Genomic DNA, 22,709 nt, shown 5'->3' on the forward strand with positions numbered 1-22,709 from the left:
AGAGGTCCTTGAACAAATTCTGGAATTAATTTTCGCTGTGCAGTAGAGTGTAGCCTCATTTGAAAATTTCTGGCACATTAAAACTTTGTGCCAGACCAGGACTCAGACATGGGACTTTTTGCCTTTCAAAGGAAAGTACTTTATCAACTAAGCTATCCAAGCAAGATTCACAGCTTTACTTCTGCCAACACCTAATCTCCAACCTTCCAAACTTCACAAAAGATCTCCTCAGTACTTTGCGGGACTAGCATTCCACTCTTCCGGGAATGCATGTTCTGCAATATATGCAGAACAGCTTATGTGAAGAACAGAATGTCGATGAGGTACTGACAGAAGTAGAGCTGTGAGGGTGGGTGATGAGTCATGCTTGGATAGCTCAGTCAGCAGAGAACTTGCCCGTGAATGGCAAAGATTCCAATTAGTGGTGGTGGTGGTGGTGGTGGTTAGTGTTTAACGTCCCGTCGACAATGAGGTCATTAGAGACGGAGCGCAAGCTCGGGTTAGGGAAGGATTGGGAAGGAAATCAGCCGTGCCCTTTCAAAGGAACCATCCCGGCAGTTGCCTGAAACGATTTAGGGAAATCACGGAAAACCTAAATCGGGATGGCCGGAGACGGGATTGAACCGTCGTCCTCCCGAATGCAAGTCCAGTGTGCTAACCACTGCGCCACCTCGCTCGGTCCAATTAGTGACCCTGTCCAACACACAGTTTTAATCTGCCAGGAAGTTTTAATACAATTAATTACTAATCTCCCAAAAATTTTTAATTTTTAAGGACACAGATGATGACAAAGACATCAGCAGTAAACTCAAGAAAAACAAGGAAACATAATCTCAAGAAAAATTGAAAATATAAATTCAAGAACAACATGAAAACAATCACATAAATTTGAACTTTGCATGTACTATACAAATTTTAACTCCGTAGCAGGAACACAATTTAACACTTACATTGGATGTCATTAATGGGGCCAGAATGTGGAAAGAAACTTGGTAATGCTTGAGTGTTCAAAACACACTTCTCATCCACAAGTTTCACAGTAACACGTACACAGTGCACCGGCAGACTGACTCGGCCACTGCTCAATGCAACCATGAAATTCCCATCTAAAATGCACATATTTACACAAAAATTAGTATCAGAAATGTTAAATGTGGAACTCCAAGCATGTAGATTTCTATTTCTCATGGAAAATGAATGTTGACAAGAAAGATTTGATCACAAGTAACATCTTTTTAAAAAACAAATACTGACTGACTGACAAGTAAATGAATGTAGACAAATTTAACTGATCCTTAGACTTGCTGTCAGGAAAAAAGTATATGTAGATCTGAAACTTTTGATGATTTTATTAATTAAAATCATTACTAGTTTCAAAATCAAGTAATGCTTTCATGTGAGAACCACAGTCATAACTTAATATTTTAAATAGTCTTTTGACTCATGACATACCAGTCTCTTACTTAATTCAGCATATTAGTGTCAAATCAGTTATCAAAGGCTTCTTTAAGTGCCTATCCACTGCCGAGTTTCTCTCGTATAAGCCTAAAAATATTTATACTGTAATGCTTTATTTCCACAGTGTCTAAGTTGGGAAAAAATACAACTAGCCATCCACATTACATTTAACCACAATTACAAAAATATAACTGTTCAATGGTTGGAGTACACAGTTGTTAAATATCACATACCAGATTTAACACACCGAATATCACATTAAGGAACATGGTCAATACCTAAGATTAGATTAGATTAGTACTTGTTCCATAGATCATGAATACGACACTTCATAATGATGTGGAACGTGTCAGGTTAATAAAAGGTGTCTATACAAGATATTACATTAGACAAAATATTACATGACACTCAATATTATTATTATTTCTTTCTTTTCTCAGACATTATGTCTGGTCAAAAATGGAAAGTGACGCGGACCTTGATCAAGCGTGACTTCCTTTTAACTGTACAGTATATGTTATATTGCATTTAGGAACTTTCGGGTAATTGAACATGTATCAATAGTCACGGATTTCTGTAGTTGTATATATAAGTTTGGATGTAGCTGTATTGCATTGATGTACTGGTGGATATTGTGTGGTATGACTCCTGTAGTTGATAGTATAATTGGTATAATGTCAACTTTATCCTGATGCCACATGTCCTTGACTTCCTCAGCCAGTTGGATGTATTTTTCAATTTTTTCTCTTGTTTTCTTTTGTATATTTGTTGTATTGGGTATGGATATTTCGATTAGTTGTGTTAATTTCTTCTTTTTATTGGTGAGTATGATGTCAGGTTTGTTATGTGGTGTTGTTTTATCTGTTCTGTTCCAGTATAATTTGTATTCATCGTTCTCCACTACATTTTGTGGTGCATACTTGTATGTGGGAACGTGTTGTTTTATTATTATTATTATTATTATTATTATTATTATTATTATTATTTTGGAGGTTGGGGAATTACCCACTTACTACATCCAAAAATTCATCTAATGAGTAGAAAGAGTTGCCATTAAGAAATTATTTTAATTTCCTTTTAAATGCTATATGGCTATCTGTCAGACTTTTGATGCTATTAGGTAAGTGACCAAAGACTTTTGTGGCAGCATAATTTACCCCCTTCTGAGCCAAAGTTAGATTTAACCTTGAGTAGTGAAGATCATCGTTTCTCCTAGTGTTGTAGCCATGTACACTGCTATTACTTTTGAATTCGTTCGGATTGTTAATAACAAGTTTCATAAGTGAATATATATATTGTGAGGCTACAGTGAAGATTTCTAGCTCTTTAAATAAGTGTCTGCAGGATGATCTTGGATGAGCTCTAGCAATTATTCTGATGACACGATTTTGTGCAATGAACACTCTTTTACTCAATGATGAGTTACCCCAGAATATGATGCCATACGAAAGCAGAGAATGAAAATAGGTGTGGTAAGCTAATTTACTCAGATGTATATCGCCAAAATTTGCAATGACCCTAATAGCATAAGTAGCTGAACTCAAATGTTTCAACAGATCCTCATTGTGTTTTTTCCAGTTCAACCCCTCATCAATGCATACACCTATAAATTTTGAATATTCTACCTTAGCTACCGATTTCTGATCGAAGCCTATATTTATTAATGGGGTCATTCCATTTACTGTGTGGAACTGTATATACTGTGTTTTGTCAAAGTTTAATGAGAGCCCATTTGCAGAGAACCACTTAATGATTTTCTGAAAAACATCGTTTACAATTTCACCAGCTAATTCTTGTCTGTATCATCGGCAAGAAGTACCAGCTTTGCATCTTCGTGAATATAGAATGGCAAGTCATTAATATACAGGGTGATTCAAAAAGAATACCACAACTTTAAAAATGTGTATTTAATGAAAGAAACATAATATAACCTTCTGTTATACATCATTACAAAGATTATTTAAAAAGGTTTTTTTTCACTCAAAAACAAGTTCAGAGATGTTCAATATGGCCCCCTCCAGACACACGAGCAATATCAACCCAATACTCCAACTCGTTCCACACTCTCTGTAGCATATCAGGCGTAACAGTTTGGATAGCTGCTGTTATTTCTCATTTCAAATCATCAATGGTGGCTGGGAGAGGTGGCCGAAACACTATATCCTTAACATACCCCCATAAGAAAAAATCGCAGGGGGTAAGATCAGGGCTTCTTGGAGGCCAGTGATGAAGTGCTCTGTCACGGGCTGCCTGGCAGCCGATCCATCGCCTCGGGTAGTTGACGTTCAGGTAGTTACGGACAGATAAGTGCCAATGTGGTGGCGCTCCATCCTGCTGAAATATGAATTGTTGTGCTTCTTGTTCGAGCTGAGGGAACAGCCAATTCTCTAACATCTCCAGATACTGTAGTCCAGTTACAGTAGCACCTTCGAAGAAAAAGGGACCAAAAACTTTATTGGCTGAAATGGCGAACAAATGTACAACTAAATGAAACTTTATAGCTCCCTTAATTCGCCGACAGATAGTGCTTAGCTCTGCCTTTTGTCGTTGCAGAGTTTTAAATTCCTAAAGTTGTTGTATTCTTTTTGAATCACCCTGTATATTAAGAACAGCAGAGTACCCAAGACCGAACCTTGCGGCACCCGATTCTTGATTGTTCCCCAGTTTGAGAAATCACCAGCTTTTTGCAAATAAGGACAAGAAAATTTTGCATTTTCCAAAACATGTGAATACAGAAACAAATTCTACATCAAAATGTGAGATTACCTAATAGAAGTTACTTCACAGCAAATCGTAAGCAGGTGAATTATTTTATCACGTATAGTTTGAAATTCTCAGTTCTGGTATTGCCCATCATCTGCAGAAGACCAAGTTCACTCAATGCTCTAGTGCCATGCCAATTGTGGGTGGCTGAATGGTCTTGCCACACAATGCAATGTAGCACTTGGCCATCTTAGAACACAGAATTGCATAAGCTGTTTGTTTTTGTTCGTTTAAGTTCAAAAATTGGTATAAGGTGGACACTTTTAATGTAGCTGTTTCAAGTGGCAGATGTTTTGAACTGTGGTTGCATTGAATATCACTAGAGGTTGGCCTGAACTACCTCATTAGCAACACACTGCCAACCTCAACAACCAGTTATGTAGTAGTGTTTCTTGAATGCTTTGTGCTGCAATTTTCTCATTGTTTTCTTATTTTGAAATGAGTAAAGCAACTAATCCTGGTCCATTGGCCGCGTGGGGTAGCCACGCCATCTAAGGTGCCTTGCCATGTTTCGCCCGGCTCTGTGTGTGTGTGTGTGTGTGTGTGTGTGTGTGTAAGCCTAGGAACCGATGACCGCAGCTGTTTTATCCCACAGGAACTTAGCACTACCACCTGGTCCTACACAAATTTTGATTAAAACCCTCACAACACTAGAAACAATCTGTCAATTCTGCTTTCACAAGAACACAGAAAATATGTATAGGCCTAGGCTGCTGTCCTGCCAGTGGGAGCTGTGGCTCATTTCCCCCAATCAGTTCTCTCTCATCTGGCAATCACAATTCTAGTTTGTTTGCACTCAGTCTTCTGCCAGTACAATACCGTACACACTCTGCAATATGGTGATGGGTAAACAAAATCTGTCATGTATTTCGACCATGCTCAAAATTCTTCCTCTAACATTCAAATAGAGTTATTTTTGGTTCTACACTAAGTACATTGTTGGTTCTATCTGTAGCATTGCCAAGTATGGACTGCACAGCTATGAATGCCCATAAAAAAGAGAGAAACCAATAAGATTAAATGAGGGATAGAATGAAATCAGAAAAAAGAAGCAAGATAGAGGAAAAAAATGCAATACACCAAAGTCCTTGTGCCACCATATGATGGTGGATCAAATGAAAACACTAAATGTGTAATAATAATAATAATAAAGAAAAACTAAGTGAAAATTTCACCAGTGATATGTCAGCCAGTAAGAATGTTCGTATCAGTGTGCCAAATGTTCACAAAAGTGGAGCATTTTGAAGGTGCACAAACACTGACACAGGATCAGTGTGTAACAGTGGCTGCTCCACTGGAACTTACATAAAAAATGGACTAGGATTTGTAACACTAAAGTCTTTCCGATCTGGCCCTCAGTAGTCTGGCATCTTAACAACCCAGCCCACATCCTGCCTCTAGCTGGCCAAGCAGAAATGAGATACACAATAATGAATTATTCTGTGCAACAATTTAGTTAGTTAATTACAATGTTAAACAATGCTATACATACGAGGAGTAGGAGGAGAAAATGATGAAGAATATGTTGCTAAAGGTTGTATGTGGAAAACTGTGAACAGACCAAATTATAACTTATGAAGAAATAATCAAAAGTGTGCAGAAAAAGAATGATGAAAGTAATGAAGGAGACGACGTAGGAGAAGAGACCATGAAGATTTCTCACCCTGTGGTGCTAAAGCTGCAGACATCTTCCTGGAGTACATTATGAAACAACCAGACACATACAGTAGTGATGTAATGCTTGTAAAGGAGTTGCGTGCCGGTGTCGCATTTCATTATTGCAACAACTAAAAATTTGGGGCATGTTTCACACTGAGTAATACTGTGGACACATTCAAGAACTGGGTTTTCTATGAAAATGAATCTATCTTAGAATTTAATAAAGTATATTCCCTATGTGTTTAAACTAAATTTCAGACACTCTCAACAATCAGGCATTTCCACTAATACGGCACCCATATGTGCAAGGAATGGGCAGATTAGTGAAAGTCTAGTGTATTCAGCTTATGCATAATGGAAGTGTGAAGCCTATTGCAGTTCACTGCAGAATTAAGGTCCGATTTTCATGGCCAATGTTCCTAGTTTGGGCCAGGAACAGACCATTTTGACTACAGAAAACACAACTGAGATGTAAAATCACCAAGTGGTATTGGATCACATAGAATCAAAATAAAAATCAGTCACAGCTGAGCAAATCACATTGCGTTCAGTTCCATCCAATAGCACAAAGTGTCTGAAAGACTCGTGTCCCAGCAATTGACTTCCAAAATTAAAACAGTGTTGATGCGTGCAAACCTTTGTACATGAAGGTGATGCCCTCCTTGCAAGGTTCATCACAGGGTATATAACTTTATCCCACTACTACCAACCAGAAATACACAGAGCAAATAAACATACGTGCTATTCCTCATCACCTAAATAAATGAAATTACAAATACAGCCATTAATAGGGAAGACTATCAATAGTCATGAAAAAGGTATTGTCTTGAAGCACTACACATCACTACTCCATCACACATAACTCAAACATATTGAGCAAAATGAGATTTTCACTCTGCAGCGGAGTGTGCGCTGATATGAAACTTCCTGGCAGATTAAAACTGTGTGCCCGACCGAGACTCGAACTCGGGACCTTTGCCTTTCGCGGGCAAGTGCTCTACCATCTGAGCTACCGAAGCACGACTCACGTCCGGTACTCACAGCTTTACTTCTGCCAGTACCTCGTCTCCTACCTTCCAAACTTTACAGAAGCTCTCCTGCGAACCTTGGAAGGTAGGAGACGAGGTACTGGCAGAAGTAAAGCTGTGAGTACCGGACGTGAGTCGTGCTTCGGTAGCTCAGATGGTAGAGCACTTGCCCGCGAAAGGCAAAGGTCCCGAGTTCGAGTCTCGGTCGGGCACACAGTTTTAATCTGCCAGGAAGTTTCATATTGAGCAAAGGTCAACAGTGACGACAACTAATGCTTGATTTCATGTAACCATTTAAAAGATACAAGAGAAGAAGTGGGTTAGGTATATTGTGTTTCTATCAATTAATGTTCATCATGTAGAAATTGGACAAACTAGCCTATGGAATGCTTGCCATCCCCATTATGGGATACAGAAACACAAAAAATAGGCTTAGTTTATGCACACACAAAGAATCACTGTAGAAAAGAAAGAAACTCTGCAGCAACTCCCAAGACAATAATTTGAAGGCAGAATGCAGTTTACTAATACGAACTTAAATAGTGGCAACTATTTATTCACAACCAATACAAAAGAGTTACATGTTTGCACCTGTTACTGTCCTTCAAAATAGTCACCAGTATTGTGTAGAACCCGTTGCCAGTGATGTGGAAGGCATAGTATACTGTTAGCAGAGCCTGTTCTGTTGATGGTGCGAATGGAGCGGTCTACTGCCTGTCGAATCTCTGGAACAGTTCTGAAGCGAATGCCACTAAGTGGTTCCTTCAGCTTTGGAATCAAATCAAAGTCACAAGGACCTAAGTCCGGGTAGTATGGTGGATGGTACAGTACTTCCCAGTCCCATCGACTGAACAGAGCAGCCACAGCTTGCGCTGTATGTGCCGACGCATTGTCGTGCAAAATGATGGGTGGGTTGTGCTGAAAGTGTCACTGCTTCTTTCGCAAAGCTGGTCGCAGGTGATGCTCCAAAAGCAAACTGTAATACTGTGCACTGACGGTCTGCTGTGGAGGAATGTAATGTGCTAGAATAACACCATCACAGTCGTACAAGAATCACCATAACTTTAGACTGCTCCATTCACACCATCAACAGAACAGGCTCTGCTAATGGTATACTACACCTTCCACATTGCTGGCAACGGGTTCTACACAATGCTGGTGACTACTTTGAAGGACAGTATACTTATATGAAGATCAAGAAATTACATTCTAAACTGAGAAAAACCTACTGAGAAATAATGATGGAGAACTGTACACCTGCTCCTCTTACTTCCTACTGGTATCACTTTCTCTATGCTTTTTCTGGCACTTTACAACTACTCAATCAAATCCATTTATAGTATTTCTCTTTCTCATTTTACATAATGATTTTATTTTCCTCTGTTTAATGTGTACTCTTTCAGCTAGCAAATTGTCTCTCATTAACCGATTCTTCTGTCACTTCTTGATAGAACAACTTCATAATTATAAATAAAAAGCATAATATTGGGTATGTTCTACAATATTAATTTATTTTTGTTAGTAATTTTTTGGCTTACAAGGCTGTCATAAGACTTTAACTGCCTATGATCATCAAAGAAGGTATATTATTCATGAACAACATTTCAAAGAATGTCACACTGCAAACTGTGTGTTCGTACCTCATTCTTGGTGTGCAGCTTCTTTTTCAATGTTATTCATGAATACTGTACCTCTGACAAGAGTCAGTTAAAGCCTGATGTGGCACTGTAAGCCAAAAACTGGTTAGCAAAAATAAATTAATACTGTATAACATACACAATGTTGTGCTTTCCATTTATACACTCTGTCTTCTTTCTCAGTGTTTTATTGGCCCTTATTTAACATATCACAGTAATACAATTTTAAGAAAAGGCCATGTCAATAGAATGCAGTGTGTGTGGTAAAGCTCAAGGGAATGTTCAGGAAACATATTTCAAATTTTCAAAATCAAGGGCCCTTGTTAACTTTTACATCAGCTTCATGAATATCATCTTTGTGGTTTTAGCTACTGACTCATTCCAACCAAGCAGATACTGCTTTCCATCCATCTATGATCAGAAACGTGACTTCCTTCAGTCGATATAGGCAGCAAATGAAATACAATCTTTAGTTTCTTGACTCAAGCAGCTGTGTAGGTGAACGTAGGATATGGCAGACATACTTCCAAATGACTTTGTTCCAGATAAATTTTATATGTCACTAGTACCTCCCCAAATACACTGTGCAGTAGCCAGAAATGTAAACAACAAAACCCAAGAGGAAGTTCGTGCAGTGATGACAGGAGATAAAAGTAAGGATAAAGATATGTAAGAGCACAGTTGGAAAAACTGGTATAAAATATGTCAATTTAAGGAGGAAGCAAGGAAGATTGGGTTTAATGTCCGTCAATATTGAGTTCATTAAAGACGGAGCACAAGCTCGGTTTGTGTTGGCCCTTTCAAAAGAACCATCCCAGCACTTGCCTGGAGCAATTTAGGGAAATCACAGAAAACCTAAATCTGGATGGCTTGATGCAGGTTTGAACTGCTGTTCTCCCGAATGTGAGTCCAGTGCGCTAACCAGTGCGCCACCTTGCTCGGTCAACTGAAGGCAAAGACATGTTGTAAGATAAGGATGCAAAATACCAGTGTGTCACAAATGATTACAATTGGTTAAGGATAAAAAGAGTTTGTTAAAGAGATATTGTACTCTATTTTTATGCACTTATCATAAAAGAGTTGTACATGGAACTCGTGGTGAAGTCTGAAATGATGCACGAGTAGAGTGAGGAAAGACTAGAATATACTGTGCACCCAACACACAGATAGAAGCATCACCTCCAAAGATAATGTTTTTGCTGTTTTGATAGACATGGCATTAACAATTTTCATGCATAGCTAAAAGCGACAAAAGATAAAATTTGCTTATTCGAGGCATGCTGCCATGGGATGGTAGGTCCAAAACTATTCACTGCTCAGGAGACTGGATAATGTTTTGTTATGTCCATCACAATTGCACTGATATAAAATTTTTGGTGCAGTGGTTTTGGGCTGACACACTCATTCCCAAACCACACACCTTGTGCCAAAATGCATGGATAGCTTCTGTACAGAAAGGTATACTTTGGGCAACAAGTACCCTCACTGACATTAGCTTGTGAGTCCGTTGTACCTGACTGACAATCGAAGTCCTCAACACAATCAATCTCCTCAAAAGATAAAATATTAAAAACACTGCCAGTTATTATTCATAGTTTCCACATCATAGTTTAGGAAGTAATAATGAAAGTGAAGGAAAAGTTTGAAGTTAGCATAGAATAGAATTGAAGGCAAAAGCGTATTTGTAGGATCTGAAATCAACCAAATGAATCATGAAAGAATTATAGAGTATTCTGTGATAAATATGTGTGGAAATAATGAAGACTGGTATACTGCAGCACTTTGTATTTGGAAAGTGAAATCATACTTCATTATCAATTACAAACACCATAATGTGCCATACAGCACAAGTGAAGAAATTGTTTTTGTAAAGCACAAACAAGTGCACAAGCTCAATTGGTAAGGAGCAACACAGAGGTCCTTAATATGTTACATAAGAACTACGTTAAGAATTGCCTTGAGCAGTTTTCTGAAAGTGCAGAAAATGTACAGCATGGTCGTCAAATAGGAGTTTAAAACCAGCTCTTCGATAAGAAATGTCTACTGATTATAGATGGTGCTTCTGTAATAAACATTAGTTAAAGAAAAAATCTTTAAATCTTTGTAATTAGAAGCAAGGAAACATGGCAAATTACATAAAAATGAGGAATACAGAAACATTTCAAGTATAGAGATACAAAGGTGTGCCAGAAGTGAAATATATTGGCAAAATATAAAAAGAACTGATTTAGGATAAGCAAAGTTAGACACATTAGCTTAAAATAAAATGCAAAGTTTGCCCTAATTAAAGGAGCATGATGCATGCTGCCATTATCAGCTTGATAATAAGTCTACATAGCCACTAGGGGACACAGCAGAAAACATCATGCTTTTTAACCTGTGGTAGGTAACCTATGCTGGTGTCAATTGCAATATTATTAACACTAAATTTTTGCATAATAGAATACTAAATCCAGAAATTGTAGGAAGACAAGAGCAGAGGTATATGGTGCATATATGAGTAGCAAAGGGTTTGAACTGTACAATAATACTTAAGCTGATCTTCCATATATAAACTCTAATTACTCATTATTAGCTAACAGGGAGCGAACCTTATTTACTTGAATAATTTTTTTCCTTAAAAAAATCAAATGTTAAATTATATGAAACCACAGTAGAGTGACATACAGTTCAGCAAATATTAATTGATAACATGTCTTACTTTTCCCAAAACATATGTCAGCTGCTGTTATCCTGCTCCGAGTCGAGGAAAGGCTTTCACTGGTGTGCAGCAAAAGAGGTACGCCCTGACCTTCTTGTAAACATATTATAGCTCCAATCATCCCTGTTGCTGTGACAACAACACATCCATCAATTGGACTCCCACCAAAACCTCTGACAGACGGTGTCAATGGCAAGCTTTTAAATTTCTCAGTGTACTGCATGGCATCCTTCATGTCAGGGACCAAATTAGTCTGTAACACAATAAAAATCTATAACCACTGGATGTTTGTAACTAGGATTGTTATTCTGTAATCAAAAGCTTAGTTTCTAATCCATGTAGGCCACAAGAAAGATTAGATAAATTTTTCATAGTTGAAGCTTCCATTTTTCGCCTACTATCATTATCACAAGAAAAGCAGGCATTTTGGAGTATTGAATGACTACATCAAGTACTAAAAAGAGTTTGACTCACAATATAGAACTTAAATTTTCTTCTAAGTTTTCATGCACAGATATACTAGAACATATCAGGACAATAACTTATGCTAAAGTACTTGAAGCTTTATCTAAATGATGGGGTTTGCATGAAGAACGTATTTCACAACCATTTTGTAACTTCAGTATTGTCCGCTCCCGGTAGCTGAGTGGTCAGCGTGACAGAATGTCAATCTTAAGGGCCCGGGTTCGATTCCCGACTGGGTCAGAGATTTTCACCGCTCAGGGACTGTGTGTTGTGTTGACCTAATCATAATCATTTCCTGACCATCGATGCACAAGTCGCCGAAGTGCACAACAGTCCAATATAATCCCAGTGCATTGGCCATTGTGTTCTATCAGACTTTACACTATTTCTGCTTCTTTCAGTGTTATTGTGGACCTCTTCATGTGGAATCAGAATAAAACTTGGTTGGTGTTACTTCCGACATTGTGTCTGTAAACTTACAATGTATTTGGCAATGAGGATTGGATTCCACACCCCATGTTTCATTTCTTTGGTTTGATACACAGCCAGCATGTCAGTGGAAGGAGTTCTTCAATGTCTCATTGAACAATGGTGAATTCTTACCAACCAGCAGCAGGTTCTCACCATGGCACTAAACAATCCAGCAGCCTTGTTGATGTGCTAGGTTCCACTGCCTCAACCTCAACCGTTTCCTCCATATTATGTTTCTGCAGAAGACTGTGATGATATGAAAAATGCCTTCGGCAACATTTTCAAGCTTTTGGAGTTGCTTACCCCAACTTGTGTAAGGTTTTACTTTTGTCACGGATTTCTTCCCGTGTTTATCACCTTTTGTCTCAGCTAGCTCCTCTTCAGAAACCTGCCAGTCTCTTTTTTGCTGAAATGTGTTAGTTGCTCTCTAATTATCACTGCAAACATACTCATGTTATTGGGGCTCACATGAAGCAGCAAATGGTCATAGAGCTTGGGCAGCAGAACTTCATGGGCTTAGTCATTGTTGCCAGTTTTTTATTGAGGATCAGCAGGACTCATATACCGATTCGATGGTTTGTGATGGTATAATACACCTGGCTCCTGATGGTGAAGTTCATTAATGTGCTTCACAATGTGGAAATCCCTCTCTCATACACACTCTGAACAGTGCTCAGTCTTTTGAAGTATCTAGGGCATCAGAAAATCAGATAGAAGCATAGTGTGTAGTAGTCACTGTTGCTTCCTCTCCTCCTCAGTTGCCATCAGTTAGCTCACGGGCGGAGGGCGGGGCGGGGAGATGACATCATGGCTGTGCAACCATGGCCTCCACATCGCATGGGGAAACTCTCAGCCTCCTTCACCAGACAAGATCACAGATGTGCGTAGAGTCTACCAAGTGTTGGCAGTTCCAAACAAACTTTGTACTGAAGTATGTGTTACGGACAAGATGTTAACAATGCAAGTAGACATGGGTGCAGCAGAAACTTTTTAAATTCTCAGAACTTTGTGGATCTTGGATCACCAGAACTGTCCCATCTCCCATCGATTGGTGAGTTACAATACCCATATTGGGACACATTTTTGCTTCCGAAGTGTACAAAACGGCTATTCAACTTTTGATCTTTCTAGTAGTGGATGATGTCAACACTAAAATCTTATTTGGGTTTGTTGCTTTCAAAATTTTTGGGTTCTCTTTTTCTGACAGAGTGCATTTGGTATTGGATTAAGTTCCATACGAACAAATGCACATGCTCTGCTCAAAATATTCCTCCCTGTTTTTGGGAGGTTTGGGGTGTGCTACTGATTTCAAGGCTCATGTCACCATGAAACCAATGGTGCACCCCCCTTTTTTTTTCATGCCCACCCAGTCCCAGTAGCTTTACTAGAGAAAGTCAGGTTCAAACTAGATCGACTTATGTCTTTAGATGTCTCTTCTAGTGAATGGTCTACCCCACTGGTAATTGTCAAAAACCTAATAGCAACCTCTGGCTCTGTGGCGATTTCGAAGTATCTGTAAATTCACAATCTCTTATTGATACCTATCTCTTATCCAGTCAGGATGAACTCTTAGTACAGCTTTCTGGGAGCAATATATTTCCAAAGTAGACTTGTCAGAAGCCTACTTGCAATTACCTCTGGATGATGATTCCAAGTATGTCCTCATACTGAATACCGCCTTCGGGTTATATCAATACCAATGGCTGCCATTCAGCATGGTCAGTGCCCCTGCCATCTTTGAATGACTTTTAGAGAAACTCACAGCCTCCATGCTGGGCTGTACTAACTACCTGGATGACATTATGGTTTCAGGTTCCTCAATACATTAACATCTGCCGAATCTTCGCGTCTTATTTATGGTACTACAGGCTGCCAATTTGAAATGGAACTTGAACAAATTACAATTTTTTTCAGTAGTCTATCATCTATCTCAGTTTTGAAGTCTCACATGTTGGCATCAAGCCTTTACGCCAGCATGTCAAGGTTGTTACAGCTCTGCCACATCCCACTGATGTCAAAGAGCTGCAAGCCGTTCTCCGAAAGATTGTGTACCACCGTATATTTCTTCCTGGTGCAGCCACACTGAGCCAGTCACTTCGTGCTCTCTTACGTAAAGATGTTCCTTTTCACTGCTCATCCACCTGCAAGTATGCTTTTACCCTATTAAAGTCAAAATTACACTCCGTACCTTGCTTGGTTATCTTCCAACCAGGCCAATCTTGTTTCATCCACAGACACCTCCCAGTACAGCCTCAGGGCAATTCTCGTGCACAACATTTGGATGGTTCCAAACACCCTATTGCATATGCTTCCAAAACTCTGAACCAGTCGCAACAGTGTTACTAGCAGATAGAAAAAGAAATCCTTGCTATTGTGTATACATTCAAAAAAATTCACGTTTTCCTCTACAGTACTACGTTTTATTTGATTACTGATGATAAATCTCTGGATTCTCTTTTCAATCTGTCGGCATCTTTCCGGACAAAGTGGTCTATCACCTGCAATGCTGGGCTGTTTTTGTCACGTTATAACTATGACATTCGTTTTGAACCCACAGCACAACACACTAATGAGGGTGCTCTTTCTCGACTGCCAACCAGCTCTCAATTCTTGATGGTGTGCTACTATTAGATAATGAAGAGTTGGCACCCAGGGTTGTGATCCCATCCCCACTGTGGTGGGACTTCATGCACTTTCGCCATCTGAATCATTGGGATGTTTCTAGAACAAAATTACTGGCCCACCACCACGTTTTGGCCGGATATTGACAATGAGATCATGCACAGTGTTATAGCCTGCCCGCAGTGTGATACCCATCATTGGTAACATGATCTTCTCTTTCCCCATGGCCTGCCTCCAACACCCCTGGGAGTGTTTTCATGTTCAGTTTTTGGATCGGTCCCTTAACTCCTTTAGGCTTGTAGTAGCTGATGCTTCCACAAAATTTCCTTATGTGGTTCATCGCCCTTCCATGTCCATGGTGGCTATGGTCACTGCTCTCTCAAAGATTTTTTTTCCTTAGAAGAATTGCCATATATGCGTGAGACAGACAGTGGCCCAGTCTGTGACTCAAGATTTTGAAGATTTTTGTACAAAGAGTGGGATTTGGCATGTTACGACCCTTCCATTTCTTCCCCAATCCAATTGAGAGGTAGAGTGGCTGGTCCATACCCTCAAAACCCACACGAAAAACTATATTGCTCAAACTTCCCCCGAGGAGGCCATCGCTAGGTTCTTAAGCTCATAAAGGTTGACTCAGTTGGTGACCACAGGTCAGTGAAGCTGCTTTATGTTCTCCCAGCAAACACCTCGCCACCCTGACACCCATTTTGCAGCAATTTCATTCAGGCTCTGACATCTGGGCCCGAGGGTTCGATCAGCACCATGAGTGGATACCAGCGATTGTCCATCACTGTCAGAGCCGCCACCTCTGTCATGTGCACCTCCGATGGCTGGGTTTCATGACATTATGACCACATGACCAACCGCCCAATGGATAGCCCTTCATCCCCGCAGCCGCCTCTGCCACCTGCGCCACCCAACACAGTGCCTCCACTTTTCCTCCTGCTCTGGTGCTATCTTTGCTCTGGGTGCTGCCGTCACCAGGTGAAGTAGCCGTAGCCATCTCCATCTCCAGAGCCCTTGTTGCTGCCGCTGCCGCCTCCACCACCATTGTCTTCTCTGCTCCCTGCTGCCTCCATCACAGGATGTGAATATGGATATAGCACCATCATCACCAGTGCTCCCTTATGGCCTCTCGCGAGAGAGTGGACACAGCACATGTCCACACCTGCAGCATTTCATACCATATTCTCCTGCCACAGGATGACAACTGCTCCAGTTACCAATGAATGCATGGCCATCTCCACAGAGAATACTTTTTCCCAAGGGAAAAGAAGTGTTGCAACTCTATTGTGTGAGTGCATGTAATCAAACAGAGTGCCATACCAAGAGCATCCATGCAAGGCTAGGGAGGTCGCATTGCAACTTGGAAAGACAGCGCAACAAGCACTGTCCCGTGTGCACAACAGCCCAGTATAAGTCCGGCACACCAAGTCCTCGGCCTCACTTATGTTTACTTGCTTACTGTATGCTCTCCTACAAGACTGTATATTAATGTGTTCCACAATTATGAGACTTTTTTACTGTTCTATATTTAATTCAGTGTTACCGTGGATCTCTTCATGTGTAAGCAGAATAAAACTTGGTTGGTGTTACTTATGATACTGTGTCTGTGCAACTTCACAACACGTAACACTTACATTTATGTAGGTTGTTTACATATTTCTCTTTTTCAGAAATGCTTTTCTTCCTATTAACAATTTGCATTTTATATGCTCTCTACTTCGGTCATCATCAGTTATTTTGCTGTTCAGAAAGCAAAAATAATCTACTACTTTTACCTTGGCATTTCCTAATTATTTCCCTCAGCATCACCTGATTTAATTCAACTATATTTCATTGCCCTTGTTTTACTTCTGTTGATATTCATCTTAAAACCTCTCTGCAAGGCACTAATCCATTCCATTCCATTCCATTCACTTGCTCTTCTAAGTTCTTTGCCATCTCTCTTAGAATAAAAATGCCATCAGTAAACCTCAAAGCTTTATTTCTTCTCCCTGAACTTTCATTCTGTCTCCAATTTTCTCCTTGGTTTCCTTCACAGCTTGTTGATTAACACTGGGGATAGTTTATAACCAAGTCACACTCCCATTTCAACAACTGTTTCCCTTCCATGTCCTTCAACTTTTATAACTGAAACCTGGTTTGTGTAAAAGATGCAAATAACCTTCCATTCCCTGTATTTCGCCCCTGCTACCTTTATAGCTCCAAAGAGCGTAGTCCAGTCAACATTGTTAAAACATTCCTCTAAATCTAAAAATTCTACAAAGTCAGTTTTCCTTTCTTCAACCTATCTGCTAAGATAAGTCGAAGGCTCAATGTTGCCTCACATGTTGCAGTGTTTCTTGAGAACCCAAATAGAACTTCTGTGCAGTCAGCTTCTATCAGCTTTTCCATTCTTTTGTATAATTAGTGTCCGAATTTTGCAATCATGACTTATTAAACTGATAATTCAGTAATTTTGAAATGTGTCAATACCTGGCTTTTTTGGAATTGGAATCATTACATTATTCTTGAAATCTGAGAGTATTTCGTCTGTCTCGTATATATTGCGTGCCACGTGAAATAATATCTTAGAATATTGTCTACTCCAGTGGTCTTGTTTCACCTTAGGTCTTTCAATGCTCTGTCAAATTCTTCTCACACAATCAAATCCCTCATCATATTTTCATTTACTTCCAATTCCCTTTCTGTAATACTGTGTTGAGGTTTATTTTGCTGGCATAGCCCTTCTATACATTCCTTCTAACTTTCAGCTTTCCCTTCTTTGCTTAATACTGGTTTCTATTTGAGGTCTTGACACTTACAGGCTATTTCTTTTTCTCCACAGGTCTCTTTAATTTTCCTATAGGCAACATCTACCTTCCTGAAAAGTCCTATATGCTTCTACAGCCTTGAATTTGTCTCCTAGCTACATCTGCTTCGCCACTTTTCACTTTCTGTCAGTCCCACTGTTTAGACATCTATAGTCTCTTTTACCTGCTTTATATGCTGCAGTTACATATTTTCTCATGTCATCAATTAAATTCAATATCTCATGTGATATCCAGGGATTTCTACTAGGCCTTGTCTTTTTACCTATTTGATCTTTGCTGTCTTTACTATTTCATCCCTCAACGCTACCCATTCATCTTCTACTGTATTCCTTTATTATGTTTCAATCATTGCCTAATGTTACCTTCGAAACTCCTAATAACACGTTTCTCTCAGTTTGTCCAGATCTCATCATCTTAATTTTCTGTTTTGTTCCAATTTCTTCAGTTTCAATCTGCAGTTCATAACCAGTAAATTATGGTCAGAGTCCACATCTGTCCATGGAAATGTCATATAGTTTACAACCTGGTTCTGAAATACCTACCTTACAATTATATAATAAAATTCCCGAGAAAAAAAGTGAAGCACCACGGAGACATGGCCAAATGTCAATGTAGCTCCTAAATGTACACACCATTGACAGGTATGTAAATGATTACAGGTGCAATTCTCTGTACCATGTAGAATGGCCATCAGTTTGCATTAGTGTTGTTCGTATTTAGAGCTGTTAGCATACCAGGCAGGTATGAACAGTGTCAGATGTTGAGTGATTAATGTGAAGGACATGCCATATACTCATCTGAAAAACCGCTATCAGCTCCGGACAGAGATTTAAAAAGGCATCACTGTGGGTCTCTGTTTGGCTGGCTGGTCAAATCGTGCTATATCCAAATTTGTGGAGCATACAGATGTGATGTCAAGCTGAAAGGGAGTGTGAGGGCAGACATACCTGTAGTCAGTGTTCCGTCGACCAAGTCTGATCACCACAAGGGAGGATTGTGCGCCAAGCACATCGTAACCCCTTCACTTCTGTGCCTGCCATCCAACAGCAAGTGATGTGTAATCCCATCCCATAGGTCAAAGACTAGCAGCAGCCAGACTACGGAATTACCATGTCGTGTAGGCTGCCATTAACAGACCCGCCAGGATAGCCGAGAGCGCTAACGCGCTGCTTCCTGGACTCGGGTAGGCGCGCCGGCCCCGGATCGAATCCGTCCGGCGGATTAACAACGAGTGTCGGTGTGCCGGCCATCCTGGATGTGGTTTTTAGGCGGTTTTCCACATCCCGCTAGGTGAATACCAGGCTGGTCCCCACATTCCGCCTCAGTTACATGACTCGCCGACATCTGAACACGTTCGAACTATTCCATGAATTACACTAGACGCAGACAGCTAGGGTACACTAATTCCGTCCCGGGGGGTACAGGGTGGCGGCAGGAAGGGCATCCGGTCACCCCTTCATCTTAACCTTACCAAATCCGTTCCTAACAATGCTGACCATGCGTCAGTGCAGAACATGGCACCAGTGAAAGAAAGATAGAAAGTAGGCTGCCGTTAACACTCCAACACAATGGAGTGGTGTCGTTACCAGTAAGTATGGACTGCTGATGAATGGTATCTGAAATGAATTGTGGTTCTGCTGCCCAGGATGACCATAGTCAACAATTATAATAGTGACCTGGGGAGGGGTCCCATTTTTCCAATGTTTTGGAGAGGCATAGTAGCATTACTCCTGGTGTCCTGCTGTGGGGAACCATCGGATATGACTTCAGGTCATGTCTCACAGTGACTGAGGGAACTCTGACAGCACAATGGTCATCCACATATGGCAGGTGTGTCTCTGTGAACTGTCTGTGTGATGCTGAGGTACTTCCATTTCCAGAAAGATCCCTCAATCTGTTCCTGATAGAACATGAGTAGGGCCAGTTCAGAGCTCAACTCCATCCCAGTGACAGTATCCAGGATATCAAGGACCAGTTACAAACGCTATGAGCCAGCTAACCTCAGGAGAGGATACAGTGGCTTTATGACACCTTTGTCAATTGAATCAGTGCATGCATCCAGGCCACAGGGGGTGCAACATCACAGAGGTCTGCGAGCTCATACTGCCAAATTATTTATAAATCTGGTTTGATTTTGTAATCACTGAAATAAGAAAACCCCTGTAATTTCATTTCCTCCGTCCCTTCTGGGTGCTTCACTTTTTTTGTCAGGAAGTGCATATCCGAAACTTTCCTGTGTCTTAGGTTCTCTTCCACATATACAACTTTCTTTAAAGATTCTCAAACCAACTGTTTGTGATGATTAAATTACGTTCCATGCAACATTCTATCAGGCAGCTCCCCCTTTCATTCTTTTCCCCCACCTGTGTTCTTTTACCCTTTTTTTCACCCTCCCCTCATGGAGCTGAACAAGAACTGATCTCAAGATACTAATGGTGATTAATAGTTTGTCCTTCACGAGTCCGGTGAAGATACAGAATCCTGTGAATATTGAAAAAAATGGACTCTTGATTTGCTCATTTGAGCACTCAGTGAAGTTGGGCCCTTCCAATGCATGGACTGGTGCTTAGTTTCTGATCACATAAATGAAAATCCAAGATTTGTCACATGTTATCACTCTTTCCAAGAAATTAGGATCATTTTCAATAGTATTCAAATTGTCAGTACAAATATTTTCATGAATTCTGATTGAGAGAATTTTCAGTCCCAGTTTCGTACACCCTTTTCTCTTTTTAGACTGCTTATGTAAAATTTGCCTTACACATTCTTTGTCAATTCCTACAGTTTCAGCAATCAACTGAATGCTCAATAGACAGTCAGTTCAAATGAGATAGCCTACTTTTTTTATATTTTCATTCATTTTTTATGTTGAAAGGCCTCCTAGGTGTGAGGCATCTTCAACATCATCTCAGCCATCTTGGAAATGCTTGAACTACTCAAAAACTCGCATACTTGATAAACAGTCTTTGCCATACACTTGTTTTACTAACAGATAGGTTTCAGAAGCAGTTTTTCCAAGTTTAATGTGAAACTATACAAAAATTTGTTGCTCTATTATTACACTTATCATTTTTCTGGCAAAACAAAGTAATAACTCTTACACAAATGAAGACCGCAGCCACACTGATTTGTTTATAGACATGGCATTCAACTGAGAAGACTTCACGCTTCACGGCTACTGGTCGTTCATCTTTGGTGCATGAGTACTTACTTTGTGATATCAGTCCCATTATTTTATAGCCACATCTCATAGGTTCCTAAAAGGGGCAGCGGCTTTTTCAATTGCTGAAAAGGGCAACAGTCCAGATGTTGACTGATCTAGCCTTGTAACATTAACAAAAGAAAACTACAATCATATTTCTGAGGGCAAGCAGATTTACTGTATAATTTAAAGATGATGACATCCTGTCGAATAAAATATTCCAGAGGTAAAACAATGTCTCATTTGGATCTCTGGGCAGGGACTATTTGGGAGGATGCCATCAGGAAAAACCGATCTGACATTCTACAGATCAGAGTGTGGAATGTTAGATCCCTTAGCTGGGTATGAGGGTTAGAGAACTTGAAAAGGGAGGATAAGATGAACTTAGATACAATATAAAATAGTGAATTGGTGGCAGGAAGAACAATATTTCTGGTCACATAAGTGCAAGGTTATCAACACAATATTGAATAGGAGTAACACAGGAGAGGGTCTAATAATAAATAATTAAATAAGACTGTGGCTGAACTACTATAAATGCATTATCAAAGTCACGGCAGAAAAAAAGCCAACACCCCACAGTAGTACAAATACATAGCCTACTTAGCTCCACAGATGAAGAAAAACTTAAAAGAATATGAGATAATAATATGTTGTATTAATACTATAAAAGACATTATTCAGTTCATTAAGGAGGTGCAATTTAATAGTCATAGGGGACTGGAATTCAACAGTAGGAAGAGGAGGAGAAGGAAAAATTGTACAAGAACACATAAGAGGGGAAACCCACTGGCAGAATTTTGCACATAGCACAATTTAATCAATGCATCCATTTGGTTTAAAATCCATGAAAGAAGGTTGTAGAAATTTAGGAAATTAACAAAATGGGACCCTGATAAACTTATCAGAACCAGAAGTTGTTGCGTGTTTCAAAAACAGCACTAGGTAATGATTTATTGAAACAGAAGACAGGAATAAAATAGACGATGAAAGGGGTTCTTTGAGAAATTGAAATAGTGAAGGCAGCAAATGATCAAATAGGAAAAAGACATAGGCATACAAGAAATTGGATAAAATATTAGATATTCATTTCTAGCATAACTGTACAGATAAAACATTTGCTAGCTAAATGGTAGCAGGAGAACAAACATATTACCGTATTTAAATTTGCAAGGTTTCAGAGCCAGTGGCTCATTTCTGGCAGAAGTGTTGAAGGGGAAGGAAGATGGGTGAAAGAGAAAAGGACTAGTGAGGTTTAGGAAATGGGGAGAGTTCAGAAAAGTCACCCAGGAGTCCAGTTCAGGGGAGACTTACTAGACAGGATGAGAATGAAATCTTGCTTGTTGGGGATTGCAATGGACGAGATTTGAAAACCTGAGAGCTTAAAGCTGGAACATAGGGTAATACGCAAGGCAGAGATTACTGGAAAAAACATCATGCGCGATTTCATAAGAGCAGAAAGTTAAGTACATTAGTTGTGACTTTGGTGCCTGTTTCACCACACGTGCCATCTGGATTCTTCCCCTAGACACCAGTTTCTCAAAACTCCACGGGTGGGAATTGGCATTACAGCGTGCCCTCAATTCTCACCACCCAACTGGTCTTAATGTATGTTAATTTTTTTGGTCTTATAATTTCTTCACAATAACTATTCCTTTCTTCAGTCTCTTTTAGTTTTCTGTATCTTTTATTTTCTGACCTGTCTATCTCTCCACCACCACCACATAAAATGCACTAAGCTTTGTGCTCGTATTAACCTATGAACAATGACTCTTCAGTAATCTCTGCCTTGCACATTACCCTATCTTCCATCTTTAACCTCTCAGGTTTTCAAATCTCATCTGTTGCAGTACTCAACAATAAGTCTTTCCTTCTCATCCCGTCCAT

General features: G+C 39.8%; 1 protein-coding gene across 3 annotated transcripts in view; it reads right to left on the reverse strand.

The window, feature by feature from the left end:
* The window catches only part of LOC124721309 (mediator of RNA polymerase II transcription subunit 16), a 295,303-nt gene that overhangs the window by 173,354 nt on the left and 99,240 nt on the right, over positions 1–22,709 (reverse strand). For all 3 annotated transcript variants that reach the window (XM_047246221.1, XM_047246223.1, XM_047246222.1), the window contains exons 5-6: positions 11,247–11,499; positions 951–1,106 (exon numbers count right to left, since the gene is read on the reverse strand). In XM_047246221.1, coding sequence (XP_047102177.1) covers positions 951–1,106; positions 11,247–11,499 — 409 coding nt within the window. The remainder of the gene's footprint in view (positions 1–950; positions 1,107–11,246; positions 11,500–22,709) is intronic.

This window comes from Schistocerca piceifrons, chromosome X (genome assembly GCF_021461385.2).
Source record: "Schistocerca piceifrons isolate TAMUIC-IGC-003096 chromosome X, iqSchPice1.1, whole genome shotgun sequence".
NCBI lineage: Eukaryota > Metazoa > Arthropoda > Insecta > Orthoptera > Acrididae > Schistocerca > Schistocerca piceifrons.